At 46.0% G+C, this 26,628-nt stretch overlaps 2 protein-coding genes across 2 annotated transcripts in view; one reads left to right on the forward strand and one right to left on the reverse strand.

The window, feature by feature from the left end:
- Positions 1-26,628, forward strand: part of Atp6v0d1 (ATPase H+ transporting V0 subunit d1) — a 64,330-nt gene that overhangs the window by 10,000 nt on the left and 27,702 nt on the right. The gene's annotated exons all lie outside the window — the stretch shown is intronic.
- On the reverse strand, positions 6,123-6,524 carry LOC101608228 (NTF2-related export protein 1-like). Its single transcript, XM_012949480.1, has one exon. It carries the CDS (start codon positions 6,522-6,524, stop codon positions 6,123-6,125), a length of 402 nt encoding a protein of 133 aa, XP_012804934.1.

The raw sequence follows: 26,628 nt of genomic DNA on the forward strand, positions 1-26,628 counted from the left end.
GTGATCCTCCTACCCCTGCCTCCAAAGTGCTGGGACCAAAGGCATGTGCTATCATGCCCAGCGTTTATGTTTTTGTTTTCTTTGAAATATTTTTATATACGGGGTGGGAGGGGGGAATGAATGGGCACAGCAGGTCTCTTGCCACTGCAAATGAACTCTAGATGCATTATCACTTTGTGCATCTGGCTTTACATGGTCATTGGGAAATTGAACCCAGGCCATTAGGCTTTGTAAGCAAGCACCTTTAACTGCTGAGCCACCTCCTCAACTCATTTTGTAGGTTCTTATAGGAATATAGGCCAAAGGGGTTGGCAGTTTTGTCTTTAGGCATTGGTTGGAAACACTGTGTGGGGGGGCTTAGGAAGTGTATAATGAGGCTGAGCAAGAAAGAAGAATGAGGCTCGGCATGGTGGCACATGCCTTTAATCCCAGCATTTGGGAGGCATAGGTAGGATTGCCTGAGTTTGAGGCTACCCTGAGACTACATAGTGAATTCCAGGTCAATCTGGGTTAGAGCAAGAGCCTACCTTGAAAGAATAAAACAACAAAGAGAATGAGGAACAGAAAACCCAAAAACCTAACTGGGTGTGTGGCAGTTGCAAACCTTTAATCTTAGCAGGATGCGAAGGCAGGAGTACAAGGTCATTCTTAGCTACATAGCAATTTCAAAGCTATGTGATACCCTGCCTCAAAGGAAAACAAAAGCTGGGCTGGCGGGATGGTTTAGTGGTTAAGGTGTTTGCCTACAAAGCACAAGATAGCATATGTGTCTGGAGTTCATTTGCAGCAGCTTGAGGCCCTGGCACACCCATTTCCTTTCTCTGCGTCTTTCTCTCTGTCAAATAAATAAATAAAAATAAAATATTTTTTTAAAAGGCTGGAAAGCCTAGTGACCTGAGTTTGATTGATTCCCCAGTATCCACATAAGCCAGATGCATAAAGTGGCACATGCAAATCTCTCAGTGGCCTTGCAGCCCAAGTATGTAGCTATGTAGCAAATCTCAGGAGGCCAAGGAGGATTGCTATGAGTTTGAGACCAGCCTTAGACTACATAGCATAGTGAATTCCAGGTCAGCCTGGACTAGAGTGAGACCCTACCTTGAAAAGACCGCCCCCCCCTCCGAAAAAAACTGGCAGTGCCTATAATCTCAGCACTGGGGAGACAGAGATAGGTGCATCCCTAGAGCTCGCTGGTCAGCCAGCCAGTAACCTAGTCTACTTGATGAACTCCAAGCCAATGAACTGAGTTTTTCCTCTGGCTTCCACAAGCATGTACACACACAGGAACACTGAATGCATACATACACAAAATGGGAAAAATTGTGTGATAAAGTAATAAGAAAGCTTAAAAAATTAGCCACAGCTAGGTGTGGTTGTGCATGCCTTTAATCCCAGCACTCAGGAGGCAGAAGTAGGAGGATTGCCATGAGTTCGAGGCCACCATATGACTACACAGTGAGTTCCAGGTTAGCCTGGGCTAGAGTGAGACCCTACCTCAAGAAAAAAAAAATAGCCAAGCCAAAGATGGAGGAAGAGTATCCTGGGAGAATTAATGGCATTAGAAATCTCAGCACAGGGCTGATGAGATGGCTCAGTGGTTAAGGAGCTTGCTTACAAAGCATAAGGACTGGGGTTTGATTCCCCAGTACCTGTGTAAAGCCAGACCTATAAGGTGGCACATGTGTCTGGAGTTCATTTGCAGTGTAGCTAGAGGCCCTGGTGGGCCCATTCCATTCTCTCTCTCTCTTAAATAAACAAAATATTAAAAAATAAATAAATTGCAGCACAGACTTAGGCTTGGTAGCTCATGCCTATCATTCTAGCACTTGTGAGGCTGAGGTAGAAGGGTTGCTGTGAATATGAGGCCAGATTATCTCAAAAAAATCAAACCTGGGCTGGAGAGATGGCTTAGTGGTTAAGGCGCTTGGCTGTGAAGCTTAAATGCTCATGTTCCACTCTTCAGGTCCCATGTAAGCCCACGTAATGCACAGTGGCTCAAGGTTGTACATGTGTGCAAGGGGGGGGGGCAGGCATATCTGGAGTTTGATTGCAGTGGGTGGAGGCCCTGGTGCACCAATTCTACCCCCCCTCTCGCATTAAAATAATAATCATGTGCTTGCCTGTGAAGCTTAAGAACTCAAGTTCAGTTCTCCATATTCCATGTAAGCCAGATGCACAAGGTGGCGCATGTGTCTGGAGTCCGTTTGCAGTGGCTAGAGGCCCTAGTGTGCCTATTCTCATTCTTTCTGTCTCTCTACCTCAAATCAAAATAAATAAATAAATAAATCAAACCAAAACAACAACAATGGAACTCCCAAGCTATGTGTGATGGTACACACCTTTAATCCCAGCACTAGGGAGGCAGAGATAGGAGGCTTACTGAGAGTTCAAAACCACCCTGAAACTACATAGTGAATTTCAGGTCAGCCTGAGTTAGAGTGAGACACTACCTTGAAAAACCAAACCAAAACAAAAAACCTCAGAACAAACTACAGAGTATCTTTGTCAACAGAAAGGAACATAGCACATGAAGTATGTGGTGTAGGAGCTGTGTCTGGAGAGGTGCATCTTACTGGTGTGTGGAAGATCATAGTTGCCTTGGAAGGGGATACAAATCAGGAGAGATGAAAAGAGAGATTCTTAGGTTAGGTCAAAGTCATTTGTGGGAAATACCTTGTTTAAGAGTATTTGAGGCCAGACATGGTGTCACATGTCTGTTATCCTAGCACTTGGACAAAATGATAATGAGTTTGAGGTCAATCTGAGTTGCCTAGAAAGACCTTGTCTAAAAAACCCCCAAAACAACAATAAAACAAATAATTTCTTTAATGTCTGTTGTGGAAATATTTACTTGTTTTATTTTGAGGTGGCGTCTCACTGTAGCCCAGGCTGATTTGGAACTCTGTAGCCCCAAGCTGGTCTTGAACTCACAATAATCCTCCTACCTCTGCTTCCAGTGCTGATATTGAAGACGTGTACCACTGTGCTGTCTTGTGAGGAAATATTTATATGTTCCATTATGTGGAATTGGTAGAATTAGATGGTCACAGCTCAGACAGCAAGATTAGCTTACCTTGTCCTAAATTCCTCAAGGTCAGATGTGATCCAAATGAGGTGTCACAGTCCTAACTATCCAGAGACCATAGCACAAATAAAATGTTCAGAGGGCATTGGAGAAGGTGGTAACCCAAGGATAGTTTGCATTGTATAAGGAAGGGAATGAACATGAGTCTGATCTGTGTGAGACTGGGCCTCACACACTCCTAAAGAAAGTTTGTCCCCCACCATTTGAGGATCTGTATTGTCCCAGCTGTTCTGGGCAGCAACATCACTTCATGAAGGGACCCCAGGGCCCATGGATTAAAAAGCTGGCATGGGACATGGTTGACAACTGTGGCAGTCTGCTACCTTAGTTGCTTGCTGCTTCTGTTGCTTAAAGGATGAGGTGCCCCTCCCAGAGTGGGGGTAGAGGCTAGAAAGAGGCAGTTGGGAGGGTGGGTATCTTGCTGCTGTGAGTCCTTAGACTTTCTCCCTTAGTCCATGAAATAGGAATTGTGAAGGAGATAGGGGATTGGTGGTGTGATATAATTAGAAATCTGCTTTGAGACCTAGGAGTTGATCTAGGAGGAGCCAGCTGAAGGCAGGTGACAACATGAGCTGAGGGGGATGATGGACTGGGTCATATCAGGAAAGGTGATGAAGTCCACAAGATAGGGCCACTTTTAAATGGAGTCCCAGATGCATGTGCATCTGGCTTTACATGGTTATTGGAGAATCAAACCCAGGCCAGCAAGCTTTGTAAGCAAACACCTTTAACTGTTGAACCATCTCTCTAACCCTAAGCCCCCCCCCTTTTTTAATTTTTGGTTTTTCAAGGTAGGGTCTCACTATAGACCAGGCTGACCTGGAATTCACTATGTAGTCTCAGGGTGGTCTTGAACTCATAGTGATCCTCCTAAGTCTGCTTCCCAAGTCCTGGGATTAAAGGCATGGGCCACCATGCCGGGCTAGGACCACTTGTAAAATAATTTTTTATGTGTATGGTGTATGCGCATGTATGTTCAGGTGTGCATGTCCCATGTACAAGTGTGGAGGCCAGAGGAACATATTAAGTGTCCTCTACTTTTTAAAAATTATGTTATTTATTTATTTTTTATTTGAGAGAAAGAGAAAGAGAGAGAGGGAGTGAGGAGGGAGAGAGTAGATGTGCCAGGGCCTCCAGCCACTGCAAATGAACTCTAGACACATGTGCCACCTTGTGCATCTGGCTTATGTGGGTCCTGGGGAATTGAACTGAGGTCCTTCAGCTTTGCAGGCAAACACCTTAACTGCTCAGCCATCTCTCCAGCCCAGGTGTCCTTTTTTTTTTTTTTTTTTTTGCATTTATAATACCCAGTTTATTGAAAAAACAATCTTCCCTGACATATATCTACATGAATTTGAGGTCAGTGCACTGAAATTACCTATGCTTGCCTGCAGCTTTTTAGCTGATGAAAGGATACTTAAGAATGTTGTCAGTATTAAAGCACTTTAACATAACAGGACTTTTTCCAACTTTTTAAACTAATTTTTCATACGGAAGCCAACTTATGTGCATTATATGTGTTAATGTGCACATAATACACATGTCCTTCTGACCATAGATAAAACACAGTTGTCCTTTTTGGAAGTGATTCCAGTTTTAGAGCAAAGTTGGATAAGATGGAAATAAGTAAGCTGAGTAAATTAAGGGTGATAAAGACTAATTCTACATCTGTAGCTCCTTCTTTCATTTTTGAGGCAGGTTCTCACTACATAGCCCAGGGTGGCCTATAACTCATGATCCTCCTGCCTCATCTTCCCCAGTGCTGGAATTATAGGCATGCCCTACCACACCCAATCTCCCTTATCTTTTGAATATACAAGTGTGCACCCTGAGTGTCTGAGCTAAAACTCTTCTGATGTTAAGCTGATGGCTGCTATAGATGGGGCTGCTATGACTGACTGTTAAAAGCCCAGGAGAGAGAGGTATAAGGCAAGCAGAGGCACTGTCTGGGCTGGCCATGCCCCACTTTAGGTAGACTACACTACCCAGGTCTTGTTGAGCACAAAGGCTGGCCTGGGCCTACAGGCCATTCATACTTTATAGTGTTCAATATTTCCTAGTTTTACTATTTTGTAATTAGGGAAAGTAAGAGAGAGGTTCAACTAGTCTAAAAATGCCATGCCTCAGACTGACTGAAACATTTTTATTCTTCTGCAAATACAACTAATTCCCACCTACAGTTATTTCTAAGATAAACAGTAAATCAGCTGAAGAGACATTTGGGGTCCAGGGCTTAGGAACACCACCATCCTTAGGGCACAAGACTAGTGTTTGAGGTAGGGTCTCCCTCTAGCTCAGGCTGACCTGGAATTCACTGTGTAGTCTCAGGGTGGCCTCAAACTCATGGTGATCCTCCTACCTCTGCCCCCCGAGTGCTGGGATTAAAGGCATGTGCCACCACGCCCAGCTTGCTATTTTTATTTTTAATCAGATTGGCTGATCAGCAAACCCTAGCACTGGGATTACAGGTTTAGGTGGCTAAGCTTAACTGTTTTTTAGTATTATTTATTTACTTATTTAAGAGAGAGAAAGAGACAGAGAGAGAATGGGTGCACCAGGGCCTCCAGCTGCTGTAAATAAACTCCAAATGCTTGTACTACCTTGATCTGGTTTATGTGGGTCCTGGTGAATCGAACCTGGGTCCTTTGGCTTCATAGGCAAGCACCTTAAGTGCTAAGCCATTTCTCCAGCCCAGCTTGGCCTTTTTTTCCCCCACTCAACATATATATTATTTATTTGCCAGAATTTCCAGAATCAGGTTTTCTGATTTTCAATTTTTTTCCGGGTAAGTAGAAAAATAGAAAAGAGTTTACTTTTAAAAGGCAACGATGACAAACCAGCACATACTCAGGAAAAGGTTTCTAGGACTCAGACACAAAGAGCTTAGACTCAGCAGTGTAGTTTGCAGTATTGCTGAGACGACAGGTATGAATGTGTGTTCCCCACATCCTGAGATTTAAGAGTGTAATTTCTTTGCAAAGCTTGGGCAGAATCCAAGAGGTCTTTCATGGTCCCACTAGCTAGCCCAGTCCTGGAACTAGAAGCAGTCACTTGCTATCTTCCACACTGTGTTGCTGGGTAAGGCCTGGGTGGTCAGGATGAAGTTCTGGTTAAAGTCCCATTGCTTGTTGCCCTCACACTTCACAGTTCCACAGATCGCCACAAGGACTGTGGTCTGGTTTGGCATGGCTGAGTCATGAACAGGCTGGCAGTCAACCATGTAGATTTGGAATTCACTTGAAGGCAACATCTCAAAAAACTCACCAAAGGATTCTTGTCCTGAAACAGTGTTTCCATTCCATTTCAGAGTGGCCGTGCCCATGTACAGGTGGGACAACAGCTGCCACTGCTTGTCCATTGTAGTGTAGTAGATGTTGACGAACTCCTCAGCAGCTCTGCAGGCCTGATCCACATAGGTCTTGAAGTCCATGGATGCCATCTCTGGGTCTATGGTGGAGGGAGGCCACCAGCCACTATCTTTCTCTGACTGTAGGAAACCAGGGACTGCACTGTGACACTCCAGCCACTGTCCAGTGACTGGGATTGCAGCGGGCTCGGGTCCACTGAGAGGCCAGCACCCCCTACCTACCACTGAAGGTCACAGAAGTGGTGGTGGTGCTGGTGGCCAGTGCCCCTCCACCCCTTGCCCTAGTGGGGGCTCGGGAGGATCACCACTTCTTCCCTCCTCTTCCTCCCGAAGGCCCCGGTTTGGCTTTTTAATGTGGGTGCTGGGTATCAAATTTGTGGGTTTTTTTTTTCAAGGTAGGGCCTCACTCTAGTTCAGGCTGACCTGGAATTCATTATGTAGTCTTAGGGTGGCCTCAAACTCTTAGCGATCCTCCTACCTCTACCTCCCAAGTGCTTGGGGCTAAAGGCATGCACCACCACACCTGGCAAATTTGCGTTCTTTTGCTTGCACAGCAAATGTTTTTACCCACTGAGTTATCTCCCCACCCCCCGGGGCTCTTTTTACTAGGTAAGGGTGAGAGATGTTGGAAATCAGGCAGGTTTCTGACTTTACAAAAGACTGGTATAAGGCATTTAGCTGTTTCTGAGATGGGGACACCAGAGGAGAAGAAAGTTTGGGTGTGGATGGTGTGGTAGAATAGGAAGTGTTCTATCTCAGATGTGTGAGGGAGGAGTCCAGTAGGCATGTGGCCATGTGGGGAAGTAGCGCTAGAGACACCAATCTGGAAATCATCAGCACGCTGGCTGGTAGCAGTTAGACACATGCCGAGCCATCTCCAGGCTTGCAGCCAGGCAAGCCTGCCTTAGAAACCTAGTCCTGCCCGAGAGTTGTGCCAGATGACTAGAGAATAGCCTTAACTGTGGGCCAAGTGGACTGAAGCATGGCCTAACAAGGACACCTGGCATGGGGCCTGATTTGGCAAGCACAGCAGACATAGAAACAGCCAGGGATTCCCATCCAGATTCCTGTCATGTTTCTCGCTTCCTGTATGATACGGATGTGGTGGTTTTCTGTTGTTTTTCCCTATCCCCAGGTAGGGTCTCATTCTAGCTCAGGCTGACCTCTAACTCACAGTGATCCTCTTACCTGTGCCTTGAGTGCTGGGATTAAACGCATGTGTCACCATGCTCGGCTCTTTAAGTACATACATGCAGGCATACATATATGCATACACTATTTTTGTGTTTTATTTAAATTTGTGTGTATGTGCACATGTCACATCAGGGTCTTTTGACACTGCAGATAAATGTCCAGTTTTGCATGGGTTGGGAAATTAAACCCAGGCTGGTCAGCTTTGTAAGCAAGTGCCTTAACTAATAAGCCATCACCCCAGCCCCACCAAACCTGGCTAATAAAATTATTTTTAAAAAACAAAAACATGGGCTGGAGAGATGGCTTAGTGGTTAAGGTGCTTGCCTGCAAAGCCAAAGGACCCAGGTTTGATTCCCTAGGACCCATGTAAGCCAGATGCACAAGGGGGTGCTCACACCTGGAGTTCGTTTGCAGTTGTTGGAGGCCCTGGCACGCCTATTCTCTCTTTCTCCCTGCCTCTTTCTCTCCCTTTTTCAAATAAAGTAAGAAAAATAAACTATGTTTTTAAAAAAGAAATAGCCTAAGGGAGGAAAAAATGAAAGCAGTGCTGGGTGTGGGGTTCATGCCTTTAATTCTAGCACTCAGTAGCAGAGGTAGGAGGATCGCTGTGAATTCAAGGCAACCCTCATACTACATAGTAAATTCCAGGTCAGCCTGGGCTAGAGTGAAACCCTACCTCAAAAAACCTCCCCACAGGGCTGGAGAGATGGCTTAGTGGTTCAGTACTTGCCTGTGAAGCCTTAGGACCCCAGTTTGAGGTTAGATTCCCCAGGACCCACGTTAGTCTGATGCACAAGGGGCACACACATCTGGAGTTCATTTGCAGTGGCTGGAGGCCCTGGCGTGCACATTCTCTCCCTCCCTCCTTTCCTCCTCCCCCCTCTCCCTCCCTCTTTCTCTCTCTGTTGCTCTCAAAAAAAAAAAAAAACCCTCCCCACAAAAACCCACAAATTTTTATTTACTTACTTATTTGCAAGCAGAGACAGGTAAAGAGTTGAGAGAGAGGGAGAGACAATGGCTATGCCAGGGCCAAACTCCAGATACATGCGCTACTTTGTGCATCTGGCTATACATGGGTACTAAGGAATTGAACTCCAGTTGTTAGACTTTGCAGGCAAGCACCTTAGCTGCTGAACCATTTTTCTAGCTTCTGTTTTTTATTTTTGTTTAAAATACTTTATTTATTTATTTGAGTGAGAGGGAAAAGTTGCAAAGCATTATGTATAGCATAACCCTATTTAGTGGAGCAGTAGGTAGAAGGCACATGAACAAGTGTTTGGAAACACAGGTCCTAAATTGTTCAGAGAAATACTCTGGGAGAGGGATTAGAGAGGCTGGGAGGAGGAACTATTTCAAGGCTCACTTTCTGCTTTCTTCTGTTGTTTGAATGCAACAGAGCAAACAATCATTCCTTTTTTTTTTTTTTTTTTGAGGTAGGGTCTCACTCTAGCACAGGCTGTCCTGAAATTAACTATGTAGTCTCAGTGTGACCTCGAACTCACAGCAATCCTCCTACCTCTGCCTCCAAGTGCTGGGATTAAAGGTGTGCACCACCACACCTGGCTTCAAATTATTACTTTTAAAACAACATCTTAAGTAAAACAGTATCTGGTGAAGATATTTAAGAAGAATTAGAACATATAAGCAAGCAAGGAGAAGGTTACCCATATCCAGCAGTCATCTAAGCTGAGATCTGTGCTGGGGAGCCTGGTGTATATTTCTTCTAAATTTTGGTTCATGGCGTTATAGGGTTCGTCTGAAACAGGAAGGGCCTATCAAACAAATCCCTTTTCTTTGTACTGGAGACTCCAGGAAGTGTTTGAGAGCCCAGGCCAGGGTTTGAACCTTTTCATGTCTCCCAAGCCAAAGACCCAGGGCTCCTGACCAGCTATAGCTGCACTGGGCAGGTCCCCTCTTATCTGGCACTTTTCTTTTTTCTTTGCCTCTTCTTCTCCACTCCACTCCTGTTTTTCCCTTCAGATTACATCTTGCAGTAGTGTATACTTTCACCTGATTTTATCTGGGAAGCTAATTATGGTCAGGCCAGTAACAGTCTCCACAGGAGTCTGGCCCAGTAGATCATGTCAGAACTTGCTTTCATCAATGATAATACACTCTTAGATTTACTCAGCAATTTCTGGGGCCTGGTTTCTGAGGTGGAACCAGTGCTTAAACTCTTGTCTGGACCTTTTTATTTATTTATTTACTTTTTTTGAGGAAAGCCCAACAGACTGGACTTTTTTTTTTTTAATGTGAGAGAGGGAGGGAGGGAGGGAGACAGAAGGGGCAGAGGAAGAGAGAAAGAATTGGCACACCAGGGCCTCCAGCCACTGTAATAGAACTCCAGATGCATGCACCACCTTATGTACATGTGTGACATTGTGTGCTTGCATCACTGTGCATCTGGCATACATGGTACTTAGAGAGTTGAACCATGAGTGCTTAGCTTCACAGGCAAGTGCCTTAACCACTAGGCCATCTCTCCAGCCCTATTTATTTATTTTTATTTTACCATTATTATTTATTTATTTTGTTTTTCAAGGTAGGGTCTCACTCTAGCCCAGGTTGACCTGGAATTCACTATGGAGTCTCAGGGTGGCCTTAAACTCACAGTGATCCTCCTACCTCTGCCTCTCAAGTGCTGGGATTAAAGGTATGTGCCACCACACAAGCAAGTGCCTGAGGTACTTAACTGAGCTCATGGCATGAACCACTTAGCTGTCCCTGTTACCCCCAAATTTCTTTTAAAAAATGTTTTATTTGAGAGAAAGAGAGAAAGAAAGAGGCAGATAGAGAAAGAGTGTGGGTACACCAGTGCCTCTAGCTGCTGCAAATGAACTCCAGACATAATGCCACCTTGTGCATCTGGGTTACATGGTTACTGGAGAATCGAAGTTGGGTCTTTAGGCATGATAGGCAAGTGCCTCCATGACTAAACCATTTCTCCAGCCCCCCTCCAAAAATTTTTTTTCGAGGTAGGGTCTCACTCTAGCTCAGGCTGACCTGGAATTCACTATGTACTCTCAGGGTGGCCTTGAACTCATGGCACTCATCCTCTGGAGTGCTGGGATTAAAGGTGTGTGCCACCACACTTGTATTTTTTTTTTTTAATTGGAGAGTGACAGAGGGAGAATTGGCATGCCAGGGCCTCCAGCCACTGCAGTCAAACTCCTACACCACCTTGTGAGCAGGTGCTACCTTGTGTGCTTGCATCATCTTGTGTGTCTGGCTTATGTGGGACCTGGAGAGTCAAACATGGACCCTTAGGCTTCGCAGGCAAGTGCCTTAACCACTAAGCAATCTCTCCAGCTCCCCCCAAATTTCTTTTTTTTTTTTTTTCAAAGTAGGGTTTCATGCTAGCTCAGGCTGTCATGGAATTCACTATGTAGTCTTAGGCTATCCTTAAGCCTACAGCAGTTCTCCTACCTCTGCCTCCTGAGTGCTGGGATTAAGGGCATGCACCACCACGCCTGGCCCAAATTCCTTTACACACTTTTTTCTTTGACAATTTCATATATGTATATAATTATTTTGATCATATTCACCTCCTGTGACCCTCTTACCCACTTGTACTGAAATCCTCTTCTTTTCCTACTAGTCCCCTTCTACTTTCATGTTTCTTTCTTTGTGACTCACTGAGTTTCATGAGCATGGTTTAAGGGTTATTTATTGGAGTGTATGGGCAACTTACCAGTGGCTGAAGCACTGAAGAACCTGAGTCCTCTTTCCCTAGCAACTGTTAACCTACAATAGCTTCTTTGGGAGAGGTGGGGTCTTGTGAATCATTCCCTTGTTCTGGGTGGAGTGTTGATAGTCTCAATCTTATGTTGAAAACCACAGTTGCTGGGAGTTAATGAATGTAAGAGCCATGTTATGTCCAGAAAACAGCATTCCATAGCTCTCCTCCCTGTCTTCCAGCTCTTACATTCATTCTGCCCACTCTTCCATATTGTTCCCTGAGCCTGTGAGGGGGTGATATATATGTTTTGGTTAGGATAAGCACAGAATAGTCACTTATTCTCAGCAATTTAGCCAGATTTCTCATATATATGGCATTATCCTCTGCCCATTGTCAAAAAAGCTTCTCTGATCAAGGCTGAGAACAATGTACTAATATATGGGTTAAGCATAAATATTTAGAAGACACCTTCCTTGGTGTTTCTTTTTCTGTTATACACACACACACACACACACATACATTTAACTGGGCTGGAGGTATAGTTTAGAGATTAAGGTGTTTGCCTGCAAAGACAAAGGACCCAGGTGTGATTCCCCAGGACCCACGTTAGCCAGATGCACAAGGGGCACACATGTCTAGAGTTCTTTTGCAGTGGCTGGAGGCCCTGCTGTGCTCATTCTCTTCCTCTGTCAAATAAATAAAAATAATATTTTAAAAATATATTTTTATTTATTTAAAAATATATTTTTATTTAGTTTTCTTTGAGAGAGGGAAAGGGGGAGAGAGAGAGAGAGAGAGAGAATGAATATGGGCTTCCAGGGCTTCCATCCACTGCAAACGAACTCCAAGTGCATGTACCACCTTGTGCATCTGGTTTACATGGGTCCTGGGGAATTGAACCTGGGTCCTTTGGCTTTGCAAGCAAGTGCCTTAACCACTAAGCCATCACTCCAGCCCTATTTTTAAAAATTTATTTGCAAGCAGAGAGAGAGAGAGAGAGAGAGAGAGAGAAGGGAGGCAGGCAGAGAGAGAATGTCTAGCCATTGCAAACAAACTCCAGACATGTGCACCTTGTGTGTCTGGCTTATGTGGGTCTTGGGGAATTGAACCTGGGTCGTTTGACTTCATAGGCAAGTGCCTTAACTGCTAAACCATCTCTCCAGCCCCTGGTTTCTTTGTTTTGAGAGATAAGGTTTCATTATGTAGCCCAGGCTGGTCTTGACAGCTTGTTTGGGGGTTCTAGCAGGGGAATGAGGCTACTCTTGACCAAAGACTGGTTGTCCTCTATTCCTTTTTTTTTTTTTTTTTTTTTTTGGTTTTTTGAGGTAGGGTCTCACTCTAGCCCAGGCTGACCTGGAATTCACTATGGAGGCTCAGGGTAGCCTCGAACTCACAGCAATCGTCCTACCTCTGCCTCCCGAGTGCTGGGATTGAAGGCGTGTGCCACCATGCCCGGCTTCTATTTCTTTTTTTTTATTTATTTAAATTTAAATTTATTTATTTGAGAGAGAGAGAGAGAATGAGAATGAGAATGGGTGTGCCAGGGCATCTAGCCACTGCAAACAAACTCCAGATGCATGTACCACCTTGTGCATCTGGCTCATGTGGGTCTTGGGGAATTGAACCTGGGTCCTTTGGCTTTGCGGGCAAGTGCCTTAATAGCTGAGCCATCTCTCCAACTCCTGTATTCCTTTTTGACTGAGGTGGCAGCTTTGGGAGGGAAATACATGGAACAGTGAGGGAGGAAGGGGAAACCTGCCTAGCCAGCCAGATCAGCCAAATTAACCATGGTGATCAGATGTTGCAGCCCGATTTTCTCACATCCCAGGTTGGTCTTGAATTGGCTACTTTACTGCCTCAGCTCCTCAAGTGCTGGGATTATAACCATGCCCAGATCCTGATTGCCTGCTTGCTTTTCCCCTCTCTGTCTCCTTGCCTGCCTGCCTGCCTGTCTGCCTTCCTCCCTTCCTTTTTTTTTTTCAAGGTAGGATTTCACTCTAACCCAGGCAGATCTGGAATTCACTATATAGTCTCAGGCTGACTTCGAACTCGTGATGGTCCTCCTACCTCTGCTTCCCCAGTGCTAGACTTAAAGGCATGTGCCACCATACCACACCTGGCCAGCTCCTGCTTTCTTAAGTATCACATGCCAATCATAGTGGAGTGTCTCCTGCATAAGAGCAGTTAGAACAGCCGGGCGTGGTGGCGCACGCCTTTAATCCCAGCACTTGGGAGGCAGAGGTAGGAGGATTGCCATGAGTTCAAGGCCACCCTGAGATGACAGAGTTAATTCCATGTCAGCCTGGACCAGAGTGAGACCCTACCTTGGGAAAAAAAAAAAAACAAAAAAAACAGAGTTGAGAACAGAACCACCATCTCCTAGAACCTAGTACTGTCTCCAGTGCTTTTGCCTCAGGCCTTCCTGCCCCTTGGCGCCTTCTCTAAGTTGTTGCTATTGTACTTTGGTCTCAGCAACCAGATATAGTTCAACCTATAGGAAAGGTCTGCATCAAGAACAAATAGGTGCAAGGACATATGTAATGAACTGTCTGCTAAGTCATCTATGCATGCTTAGGATAAGGGCCATAGGGCTTCTCTGCTTGTAAAAACTTGCCGTATTCTGTGTGGGATCAGACCTGGCTCCCTTTCTTTTCTTTTTTAAAATTATTTATTTGTTTGCAAGCAGAGAGAGACAGAAGAGAAACAGAGAAAATAGGCATACAAGGGCCTCCGTCTTCTGCAAACAAATTCCAAATGCATGTGCCACTTTGTGCATCTGGCTTTATGTGGGAACTGGGAAATTGCAGTCAGGTCGTTAAGCTTTGCAGGCAAGTGCCTTAAGTCTGAGCCATCTCTCCAGTCCATGGCTCCCTTTCTAGCCAGCTGTATAATATTGAGCATGCATTTGCCCACCTGTAAAGTGAAACAGAAGTTATTGATTTGCAAGTTGTTTCTTGTTAAGATTCAACAACACAGCTATAGCCAGAGTGGATGCTCAGTGGGCATTTTTGTGACAGGGTGAGTAGCAGTTCTGTACTAGTGCTGGAAGAGTACTAGGATTAGGGATATAGGAGAAAGAAAGCTAAGGTCTCAATCTAGAGAGATTACTATATCACAGGTTGTCCTATTTTTGAGTTATCAGGCACCTATTTATTTATTTATTTTGAGGTAGGGTCTCAGTCTATAGTCCTAGGCTGGCCTGGAACTCACACTGATCCTCCTACCACTGTCTCCCAAGTGCTGGGTGTAAACTACCATGCCTGGCTTCAAGCACTTAAAATTGTTTATTTTTATTTATTTATTTGAGAGCGACAGACACAGAGAGAGAAAGAGACAGATAGAGAGAATGGGCGCGCCAGGACCTCCAGCCACTGCAAATGAACTCCAGATGTGTGCGCCCCCTTGTGCATCTGGCTAACGTGGGTCCTGGGGAATCGAGCCTTGAACCAGGGTCCTTAGGCTTCACAAGCAAGAGCTTAACCTCTAAGCCATCTCTCCAGCCCACTTCAAGCACTTTTTTTTTTAAAGTTAATTTGCTGAGCATGGTGGTACATGCCTTTAATTCCAGCCTTCTAGAGGCAGAGGTAGAAAAATTACTGTGAGCTCAAGGCCAGCCTGAGACTATGCAGTGAATTCTAGGTCAGCCTGGGCTAGAGTGATACCCTGCCTTGAATCCCCCCTCCAAAAAAAAATTAATAAAATAAGTTAATTTGCAGGTATATGTGTATGTGTATGGCTGGGTGTGCTTAGAACTCTTGCTGCAGCAAATGAACATCAGAACTTTTTATGTCTGGTGTACATGGGTGGCTTGGTAATTGAACCTGGTCCAGCCGGGCTTTGTAAGCAAGCACCTTTAACCAATTAGTCATCTTCCTGGCCTCCTTTAAGCACTGTGATTAAAGACGCACTAGGCAGTAGAGGCCAAACAATTGAGAATTAAAGGGAATGAGAGACTTAGAAAGGTCTGACTGAGCTAGTAAACCAGAATGTAATGGGTTGAGGGTGGCCAAGCTTCCTTCCACTTCCTCTTAGCCTCACTCCTCAGATAGCTACCTCTGTTGTACAATGCAAGACTTGTATGAAACACATGCCCACTGGGTTTCCATTTTGTCTTTTCCAGGGTCATGTCCACCTATAGCGTAAGTTCCTCTTCTTCTTGACACATTTTTGCACTGCTCTGTCAGTGTTGGCAGACTCATGCCTATAAGGGGCTAATGGCTGGGGAAGATAGAGACCTAGAATCTGAGGCATATTTAAATTGGAGAGCTATGAAGAGAGAGGGAAGTGAAACCGAAGCCTTTTACTGTTGTCCAGTCCATCCTCCCTTTGGCCACAAGGGGGTGCACCAGGATCACTGCCAGAAAGCCTGGGGAAGAGATGTGGCTGGGGCCAGTACCTCTCAAGCTCTACGTAACACCTGTTCATGGTGCTGTTCTTTAAGATTCTGTTCTGGGCTCTACTTCCCTCTTTAAAATCCCAGTTGGCCTGTCAGATTCATTTCATGGCTCAGTGTCTCCTGTCTGTCCATTTTTTCCTGCTCCTTCCTCCTTGTGCCTCAGCCTCCTAAGGATAGGAAGGAGGAGGCCAGGAGACATTCCTTGATGCTCTCTGTCCTGGTACTCTTGACCATTAAACTATCCTCATTTACCCGCACCTAGGTCATTCTGGCAGCTCTCAGAGTTGGAGCAGCAGCCACTGCTCAGTGTGCTATGAGCTCAGGTGTCTTGGGAGCTCCTGGTAGGAGCTTGAGGCTCTTCTAGGAGTTGGGATCATGCTTTTCAAGCATGGTGCCCATTATTTTCACTTTTAAACATTTATTTATTTATTTTAGGGAGTGAGAAAGAGGCAGAGAGAAGCAGGGGGAGGCATGGGGAGAGAGAATGGATGCACTAGGGCATACAGCCACTGCAAATGAACTCCAGACACGTGTGCCACCTTGTGCATCTGGATTATGTGGGTCCTGGGGAATTGAACCTGGGGTCCTTTGGCTTTGCAGGCAGGTGCCTTAACTGCTAAGCCATCTCTCCAGTCCACATACTTCAATTTTTTTTTTCTCTTTATCTGCCTGGGTCACTTTAAAAAAAAATTAACAACTTCCTTTTTTTGATTTTTTTCTTTTTAAATTTTTTTTCTCAATTTTTATTAACAGTTTCCATGATTATAAAAAATATCCCATGGTAATACCCTCCCTCCCCCCACTTTCCCTTTGAAATTCCATTCTCCATCATATCCCTTCCCCATCTCAATCATTCTACTTACATACATACAATACCAACCTATTAGGTACACTTTGGCATGTGTGTGGCAAAAACAGGTACATGTAGGTGATTCTAGGAGAGATGTAAACCTAACACCAAATTCCCAAGTGAGCACAGTCGGTCCCATAGTCATGTTGAAAATGGGGTCATTATCAGGTATTGTCATTTGGGAGCCTTTCCATTAGCCTCCCCAGTCTTTGCCTCAGCCAATGATGACACCAATTCTGAGGCTATTTATTTATTTATATTTACAATGAGAGAGCAAGTGAGTCCAAGAGTGTGCAGAGCTTCCAGACACTGAAAACAAACTCCAGATACAATGCACCACTTTGTGCATCTGGTGAGATGAGAGTGAGTGAGTGAGAGAGAATTGGTGTGCCAGGGCCTCCAGCCACTGTAATCAAACTCCAGATGCATGTGCCACCTTTTGCACCTATGCAACCTTGTGAGCTTGTGTCATCTTGTGCATATGGCTTACATGGGATCTGAAGAGTTGAACATAGGTCCTTAGGCTTTGCAGGCAAGTGCCTTGACTGCTAAAACCATCCTTCTAGCCCCGAAGCTGACTTTTTTTTTTTTCCCCCCAAAGCAAGGTCTCACTCTAGCCCAGGCTAACCAGGAACTTACTGGCTGGCCTCAAACTCATGGTGAACCTTCTACCTTTGCCTCCTGAGTGCTGAGATGAAGGGCGTGCACCACCACCATGCCAGGCTTTGAAGTTGGCTTTTAAGGCGATAAGACCATCAGGCCCCTGTAAGCCACTTTCACTAGACTGTATTGTACAGCCTAAACCTTCTCGGTTTATTCCTGTAACCAATATCCTGCAGTTCCCCTGAAGGACTGTGGAGGAATGCTCATGCTGCTATGATCCTGTATGACTAGGTTGTCCTGAGGATAGCCAGGCAAATGTGTAGTGAGGAAAGGGTGTGTGTTGGGAGGAATAGTTCTGACTGAGTGCTGGGCACTGCTTTCCTGGCCTAGGGCACTTGTCCTTATGTTGTTTATCCATGGACCCTCAGGCAATGGATTCAGGCAGATGGGGTTTCCCTTCTGAGGAGTCATCTGCATTGTCCTTATTGCTGCTACCTGTGCTGTAAGGGATCTAGCCCCAGGGCCTTCTCTGCATCTGTCACTAATCTTGCCAAGGTTGTTCCATGGGTACCCAGGTCACCAGTCTCACCTGAGTCCCAGTGTGTCCTTCAGGAGTTTGGTTACAGTCACAGTGACCTGGGCCTGACCAGGCTAGAACAGTGGCAGAGCTGCACAGGGCCATGGGGATAAACTTACCCAACCTTTTATTTTACCTGGGAAATTTATTTCCAGATACTGGTCAGTCCCAAAGACTTATTTGGGTCTCCTGACATGTCTTGATCCAAACACTCTTGATTCTTTTTATTTTGAATATATTTTATTTATTTATTTGAGAGAAAGAAGCAGAGAGAAAGAGAGAGAATGGGCACACCAGGGCCTCCAGCCACTGTAAACAAACTCCAGATGCATGCACCCCCCTATGCATCTGGCTTTCGTGGGTCCTGGAGAGTCAAGCCGGGGTCCTTTAGCTTTGCAGGCAAACACCTTAAACCGCTAAGCCATCTCTCTAGCTCTCACTCAAGATTCTTTAATTTTTCCCCTTAACCTTGTCATTTTGTTATTGTTGTTTTGCTTTTCAAGGTAGAGTCTTGCTTCAGCGCAGCCTGACCTGGAATTCATAACTATGTAGTCTCAGGCTGGCCTTGAACTCACAGCAATTCTCCTACCTCTGATTCTGGAGGAATGCGGAGATTAAAGGTGTTTGTTACCACACCCAGTGCACTTTGTCTTTAATTTTTAAAATTTTGTTTATTTATTTATTTGGGAATGACAGAGAGAGAAATAATGGGTGCACCAGGGTCTCTAGTCACTGCAAATGAACTCCAGATACATGTGCCAACTTGTGCATCTGGCTTACGTGGACACTGGGGAATCGTACCTCGAACTCAGGCCCTTAGGCATCACAGGCAAGTGCTTAACCATTAAGCCATCTCTCTAGCCCCTGTCTTTAATTTTTAAAGAATAATTTATTTTCGTTTTGTTTATTAGAGGGAATGGGCACGCCAGGGAATCCAGCCACTGCAAATGAAGTCTAGACCCATGTGCCACCTTGTTTATCAGGTATACATGGGTCCTTGGGAATTGAACCTGGGTCCTTTGGCTTTGCAGGCAAGTGTCTTAACCGCTAAGCCATCTTTCCAGCTCATCTTTAATTTGTTGACTCAAGGTTCTCTGGGTTATGCCTCTGTCTGTCTAGCTCCTAATGTAGGAAGGGATGGTCAGGGGAAAGAATCCCTGCTTCTGTGGCCCTTGTCAATCCCTCAGGCCTTGTCACAAATAGTCTGGCTTGGAGCTTAATGGGTTGGAGTTGAGACGTTCAGATGATCTGTAACACAAGATCTGCACACAGGACCCTGAGGCTTCTAGGCCACAGGTAGCAACTCACTCATTTTCTTCAGCCTTTAAGCCAGGCTTAGGGGAACAGAGGGTCTTGGAGTGTTCTCCTTCAGTTCTCACCTCCCACTTCCCTCAGTGCACTGTCATTTGGATATAGGTTTTACTGTGAAGCTTCCCAAGTAGGTCAGTGACCACTTCCCTCCCTAGGGCCAGCTCAGGTCCACAGTGCTGCTCATACTCAGTTTGTGTCCTTGAGTGGGGTGGCTGGGTTTAGCCTGAAGGCAGGGTGGATAAAGAATGTTATACAGGATGAGTCTGGATGGTTACTTCTACTGCCACCTTCCTGCCTGGTCACACTTCTTGGCTCTGTGGAGCATATGTACAGTGAGGATCAACTCTACTCCTAGCCTGGGCTGCTTGGTGCAGTTTACATGAACTGTAGCGAATGGGGCTCCATACTGAAGGCAGTATGTCCCCACAACCCTGAATAAGGTTTGATCCCCAGAGCTCCTCCATAGGACCTAGGCCAAAGAAGAATGGGTCTTTCCTACTTCTTTTCTCTGGGCTCGTTCTAGGTGCTATGGAATTGGCAAGATACTCCAGCCAGGATCCTGGCCTAGTCTTACCGAGATTAGCAGTCTCTGAGGAGCCCTAGAACCACCTTTCCCCATCTGAGCAAGCCTTAGCTTTCCTTCATGTCCTTCCTCCAGAGGTCTCCGTGTGTAGGACAGGAGCCCAACATCAAGGACTGACTGGATCACTCAGGTGCTGTGAGCCAGCAAACACAGCAGCTAGACATGGACATGAGCCAGCTTTTAAGCACAGACCACAGCTACTGCTGGCTTTCCCTTGACTGCTTGGCATCTGGCCAAGTCAGACCACATTACCTCTCTTACACCCAGACAAACTTACATCTTTGGGAAATGCAAAACAGTTCTTCCATAGGCCCAGACTCGCTCTAGTCTACAGATTCTGTAACTGCAGTGACAAGTCTGGAGAAGAGCTTGCTTGTGGTCAAAGTGCAGAATCCCAGATGACAGTATGGCTCTACCTCCCAGGGTCAGACTAGGTCTCTTGATTGTCAGGCTAGGCAGTGGTTGGGGAAGATAAGGAAGCTACCCTGTAAGTGTTGTGTCTTTTGGGACATGCCAGTCCTGTGAAACCATAGGGCCTAGGAGGGGATGTTCTGGTGAGGGCTGTCCACTTGGATCACCACTCAGTCAGAGGAGAGCTTCTTGGAACTTGCCCTGGGTGCAGCAGTAACCAGTTCAGCCCCTCCCTTGGCACATGAAACCATTGCCTGCCTGGCACCCTCCTGACTATTGGATGAATTGACTTCCTCATGGGTTATGAGAGATGCTTTCATTGTCCCAGTAACAGGGACGAGGTGTTCCTGAGATCATGTGGGTAATTAAATGTCACTCTGTTGCCACCTGCCACCTGTCTTAGAGCTGGGAGTAGGTTGGTAAACCCAGAGTAGACATCCTGCTGTCTCTTGGACATGGAGAGTCTGATTGATATTGCTAGGTGGTGCCACTGGTATCAGCTGGTCTACCTCAATGAGTTAGCCACACCCTCTTGTTGCCAATGCCTCACCTCACTGAAAATTCTCCAACATGAAACAAAATGCAGATCCAAGGACCAAGGAGGAGAACTTACTGTCCTTTCCCTGCAGGAGCTCTTCCTCATGCCAACTGAAACCCAATAACTTGTATGCAGCCATGCCAGCAGCAGACTTCAGGTCTCCCAAGACTTCTGGCTTGCCAGCCCAGGGGCTTCCCATGGAGCAGAAGCTATACTTGGCTGCCTCACCTCCTGCTTGCTCCTAAGACCCTGAAACTGTAGCTTAGGGCTGCTCAGGGTGTAGTACTCGGGGCCAGAGTTGAGTCTTAGCCTGTGTCCAAATTTTTTTGTTCTGTTTTTAAATATTTTATTTATTTATTTGAGAGAGAGGGAGGGAGAGTGGTAAAGGTAGATAGAGAGAGGCGGGGAGAGAGAATAGGCATGCAAGGGCCTCCAGCCATTGCAAACAAACTCCAGATGCATGTGCCATCTTGTGCATTTGGCTTTACATGGGTACTGAGGAATCAAACCTGGGTCCTTTGGCTGTGCAAGCAAGTGCCTTAACTGCTAAGCAATCTCTTCAGTACCTGTTTGTATTTTGTTTTTTTCAAAGTAAGGTCTCACTCTAGCCCAGGCTAACCTGGAACTCACTCTGTAGTCACAGGGTAGCCTGGAACTCACAGTGATCTTCCTTCCTACCACTGCCTCCCACGTGCTGGGATTAAGGGTACATGCCACCACACGTGGTCTTATATTTCTTTCTCTTTTTTTCTGAAGTAGGGTCTCACTGTAACCCAGACTGACCTGGATCTCACTTTGTAGTCCCAGGCTGGCTTGTAACTCAGGGCTGTCCTCCTATCTTTGATGTCTTTCTAGTGCTGGGATTAAAGGCATATGCCACCATACCCAGCTATTTTCTGTCCAGATTTTTAAGCTGCTCAAAATTCTGTATGATCTTAAGGGTAGGTGAGATGACACATGGGCTTTGGGATAGGTTTCCTAATCTTGAGCCAGCCTGGTAACCAGCTAGGAACCTGAGTCCAGAGATGTTCTGTAAGATGCTCACGGCCAAGCTATGGGACAGGAGTTTTAAAAAATATTTTATTTTGGGCTGTAGGGATGGCTTAGCAGTTAAGGCATTTGCCTGCAAAGTCAAAGGACCCAGGTTCAATTCTCCAGGACCCACATTAGCCAGATGCACAAGGGGGTGCACCCATCTGGAGTTTATTTGCAGTGGCTGGAGGCCCTGGCACGCCCATTCTCATTCTCTCTCTCCCCCTCCTCCCTCTTTCTCTGTTAAATAAATAAATAAATAAAAACATTTAAAAATATTTTTTATTTTTATTTGAGAGAGAAAGAGGCAGATAGAGAATGGGCACCAGAGTCTCTAGCGACTGCAAATGAATAACAGATGCATGTGCCACATTGTGCATCTGGTTTTATATGGGTATTGGGAAGTCGAGCGAGTGCCTTAACTGCTGAACCATCTGTCCAGCTCTGGGACAGGATTTGAACCTACCTCCTTATGATTCTGTGCTTAGACTTTCTCTCTCCATTTACATGACAGCATTGTAATACATGCCTGTAATCCTAACACTGAGGAGGTAGAGAGCAGGAGGATTTATTATAAGAGGCTAGTGTAGGCTAAATAGCCCTGTCTCAAAATAAAAGGGGGTGGGTACTAGGGATGTAGCTTAGTTAATGCGTTTCCCTAGTTTGTATAAAGCACTAGGTTGGGTCCCCAGCAAGTGGTACATGTGTAGAATCCTAGCCCTCAGAGGTATAAGCAAAAGGATTGGAAGCTCAAGATCATCTTTGACTATACAGTTCTAGGCCAGCCTGGTCTACATAAGACCCTGTCTTAAAAACATACAAACAAGCTGTGTGTGGTGGTGCATGCCTTTAATCCCAGCACTCAGGAGGCAGATGTAGGAGGATCACTGTGAGTTCGAGGTCACCCTGAGACTACATAGTAAATTCCAGGTCAGCCTGGACTAGAGCAAGACCCTACCTCAAAATAAAACAAAAAAGGCTAGAGAGATGGCTTAGCCATTAAGGTGCTTGCCTATGAAGCCTAAAGACCCAGATTCAATTCCCTAGTACCTACATAAGCCAGTTGCACAAGGTGGCACATGCATCTGGAGTTTGTTTGCAGTGGCTAGAGGCCCTGGCATGCCCATGCTCTCTTTCTCCCTCTCCCTCTCTCTACCTGTTTTTAAAATAATAATATTATATTTATCGAGGGAAGTACAGAACCAAGGAAAGGCACCCACATGGCTAGAGATCCCATTGAAAAAAACATGGAAAGAAAGAGAAAAGAAAGTTCAAGGAGCCCCAGTTTTATAGGGAGCTAGAGAGGATAAAGGAGCCCATGTGGAAAGTAAGGGCTAGGGGGCCTTCCCAGCTGGGCCTTGGGCCAGGGCCTAGGTTGAGCCCCTCCTGGAGCCAACCCAGGCCCAGCTGAGGGAAAAGCTCACCCACAGCTGGAAGTTCCTGAGTGATCAGAGTCTCTCTACCTATTTTTAAAAAGAGCATACAGTGAGTCAGGCTTTGTGGTGCATGCCTTTAATCCCAGCAGTCGGGAGTCAGAGGTAGGGGGATCACCATGAGTTTGAGGCCACCCTGAGACTACATAGTGAATTCCAGATCAGTCTGGGCTACAGCAAGACCCTACCTTGAAAAAACAAAACAAACAAACAAACAAAAAAATACAAACAGCACTGGGTAGATGGCTAGGTGGTTAAAGGTACTTGCTTGCAAAGCCTGATAGTCTAGGTTTAATTCCCCAATACCCACATAAAGCCAGATACAAAAAGTGGTACATGTGTCTGTCATGTGTCTGTGTCTAGAGTTCTTTTTTTTTTTTTTTAGATTTTTGAGCTAAGGTCTCACTCCAGTCTAGGCTGACCCCTGGAACTTACTATGTAGTCTCAGGGTGGCCTCAAACTCATGGCAATCCACCTACCTCTGACTCCCAAATTCTGGGATTAAAGGTATGCACCACCACATCTGGCATAGAGTTCTTTTTTTCTTATGTAAGAGTGAGAGAGAGAGGGAGAATTGGCACACCGAAGCCACCAGTCCCTACAGTTGAACTCCAAATATGTGTGCCCCCTTGTACACATGTGCAGTCTTGCATACTTGTGTCACTTTGTGCATCTGGTTTACATGGAACCTGCAGAGTCGACCATGAGTCCTTAGGCTTCACAGGCAAGCACCTTAACTGCTAAGCCATTTCTCCAGTCTGTGTCTGGAGTTCTTTTGCAGTGGCAAGATGCCCTAATGCTTTCATTCTTTTCTTTTCTTTTCTTTTTTTTTTTTTTTTTTTTTTTTTTTTGAGGTAGGGTCTTGCTCCAGCTCCAACTGGCCTTGAATTTACTATGCAGTGTCAGGGTGGCCTTGAACTCATGGTGATCCTACCTCTGCCTCCTGAGTGCTGGGATTAAAAGCATGTGCCACCATGCCCAACCTAATGCTTTTATTCTTTCTCTTTCTCTCTCCTTACAAATAAATACATGAAATATTTAAAAAACATACAAACACAAAATATTTTACTTGCCTAAGAGACAAAATAAGTTTGCTAAAGGAACTTGAGCTTGTAGTGTGGACCCACTGAAGGAGAATGGGTGTGCCTGCACTAGCAAGGGCAGGGGCCGCTGGGCACCCTAGTTAGGAGTGGTGGGGGAGGGCAGATGGTATGTGGGGAGGGACAAAGCTAGCATTTGAAGCGTTGGGTGCAGAGCTGATCAAGCAGTTGCTGTTACATAGGGTTTTCAGGGAGTCTGGGATGGGCCCTAGCAGAGCCTCAGAAGCTGCAGAGGGTACTCAGTTTATAGTACAGGACCTAGGTAAACCCAGGGTTAAATATTCCCATGCTGAGGCTCCCACACTGTGAGTTCCAGATGTGGCACTCTGACCCTGTAGATCTAGCAGGCCAGTGCACACATCTGCTTTGGAGCTGACATAAGCCTGAGGAATTCCCCTGAGCTGAAAGAGGAGGCTTAGGCACAGCATATTCACCAAGAGTCAGAATGGCACAGGCTTCATTGCTCCATCACGCTGGCCATCTGTCCACATTGGTCTGTGTATTTCCACTTTGAGCTCCTACGAGTCATAGTATTGAGGGTAAACCCCAATCCTTCAAAGCAGACCCTTACCTAGGCCTGGAAGTGTGGTAGAACACACTTCAAAGCTCTGCAGGGAATGATAGTGGGATGGGCACACCAGGCTTTAGAGAACATATTCTAGCATCTGGTTTCATACAATTCCTGAAAACTCCTGAGCTCCCTAGGAGAGCATCATTGAGTAACCTCTGGAAAAGCAGAAGTAAAGTCTGGGAACACACTGTCCTCTCACACTGCACTGTGGCCAGCTGGCCTGCAGGACCCTACTGTGGGCCATGAGGCCATGGGTGAGTTTAGAGCTGGGGCCACCCTGCTTAGTGTATTAGTCTGTGGGGTATGTGGGACCAACTCCCTGGCATAGGCTACCGTCTCTTCCTGCCTCCCTGGATCCTTGATGAAGAGCTGCAAAGGCACAGGGGCTAGAGAGACCACATGCTACCTGCCTGTGAGAGCCATCTGAAAGGACTGGAAGATTCCCTTCATGGTTGGCAGCCTCAGGGCATGCTTTCAGGAAGAGGGTGGGAGCAGGGCTGGCTGCCAAGCCCGTACTTTGTGTCATACAGAGAAGAGACTACTAATCAGGTCAGGGGTCCTCATGCCCCTGAACTAATTAGGAGCTTGGAGTCAGCAGTGCCAGCAAGGCCCAGAGGCCTGCTACTGGGCTATGGATTTGAGGTAGGCAAGGGATTGTGGTGGGCAGGTAGAAGCTATGGGGCTATTTTAAAACCTATGCATATTTACAAAACCCTGGAAGAAATAGCCATGCCACTGTCTCTCAGCTGCAGTCTTCCCAGGTGCCTTTAGAGAGATCTGCAAAAGCTGGGGCAATGACCTTTGACATGCAACCTCAAGGTGGCCTGGGCTGCCCAGTGGAAGAGGGAGGGCAGATGCTTTTGGTTTCCAGGCTGAGCGTGTGTCTTCCCAGCTCATCCTCCCTGGCTAGGCCTGAGGAAATATCCCTGTTTCCTGTACTTCAAGGGCTTCTTTCTATGGCCATCTATGGACTTCCCTGGGCCATTTGCTGGGAGTTGAGATGATAGGAAGGTGACTGTAACCAGAAAATAGCACTGGTAGGCCAGAGTCAAGGAGAAGGCAGTGTAAGTGCTGAGGGCATGGGGCCTGAGGCTGCAGGAGGAAGCAGAGCTGTAAACTCTGGCCACAGGGCTGTTGAATAAAAGTGATAGCAAGGGCTGGAGAGATGGCTTAGCGGTTAAGCGCTTGCCTGTGAAGCCTAAGGACCCCGGTTCAAGGCTCGGTTCTCCAGGTCCCACGTTGGCCAGATGCACAAGGGGTCGCACGCGTCTGGAGTTTGTTAGCAGAGGCTGGAAGCCCTGGCGCGCCCATTCTCTCTCTCTCCCTCTATCTGTCTTTCTCTCTGTGTCTGTCTCTCTCAAACAAATAAAAAAAATTAAAAAAAAAAGTGATAGCAACTGGACACATTAGATAGACTTGGATGACTTTGCTATGCAGATAATGTGAAGAGTGTACTTGGGAACTGAGGCTGAGGGGTGGAGCAGGAAGCCTGGGCACTGGGAGATGGATTTAGGTAGGATCATCTGGGATGGTCCTGAGAGTAGGGTGCTGAGGAACAAGCCTACGGCTCTGAGAAAAGACTGGAAACATGAGGAACTGAATTGATCTGCTTCCTATGAGGTGGAGTTTAGGTCAGACAGAGACAAGAACTTCCTGATAGCAATAGCATCTTCTTAAACATGAGAGATCAGCCTCTGAGGAAGACTTTTGCTATGAAAGATCCCAAAGTGGCCAGACACTTCTGGTGCTGGGCCACTGATAGGGGGATTTGGGTTAGACAGCTCGCCTTGTGGGTAGAGCACAACAGTCCCCTGAACTTGCTCTAACCAGAACACTGCTCATGTCTGAGCCCAGGCATGTCTGGGCCTCTCCAGGGCTGACTGAGGCTGTCAGGGTGC

This window comes from Jaculus jaculus, chromosome 1 (genome assembly GCF_020740685.1).
Source record: "Jaculus jaculus isolate mJacJac1 chromosome 1, mJacJac1.mat.Y.cur, whole genome shotgun sequence".
Taxonomy (NCBI): domain Eukaryota; kingdom Metazoa; phylum Chordata; class Mammalia; order Rodentia; family Dipodidae; genus Jaculus; species Jaculus jaculus.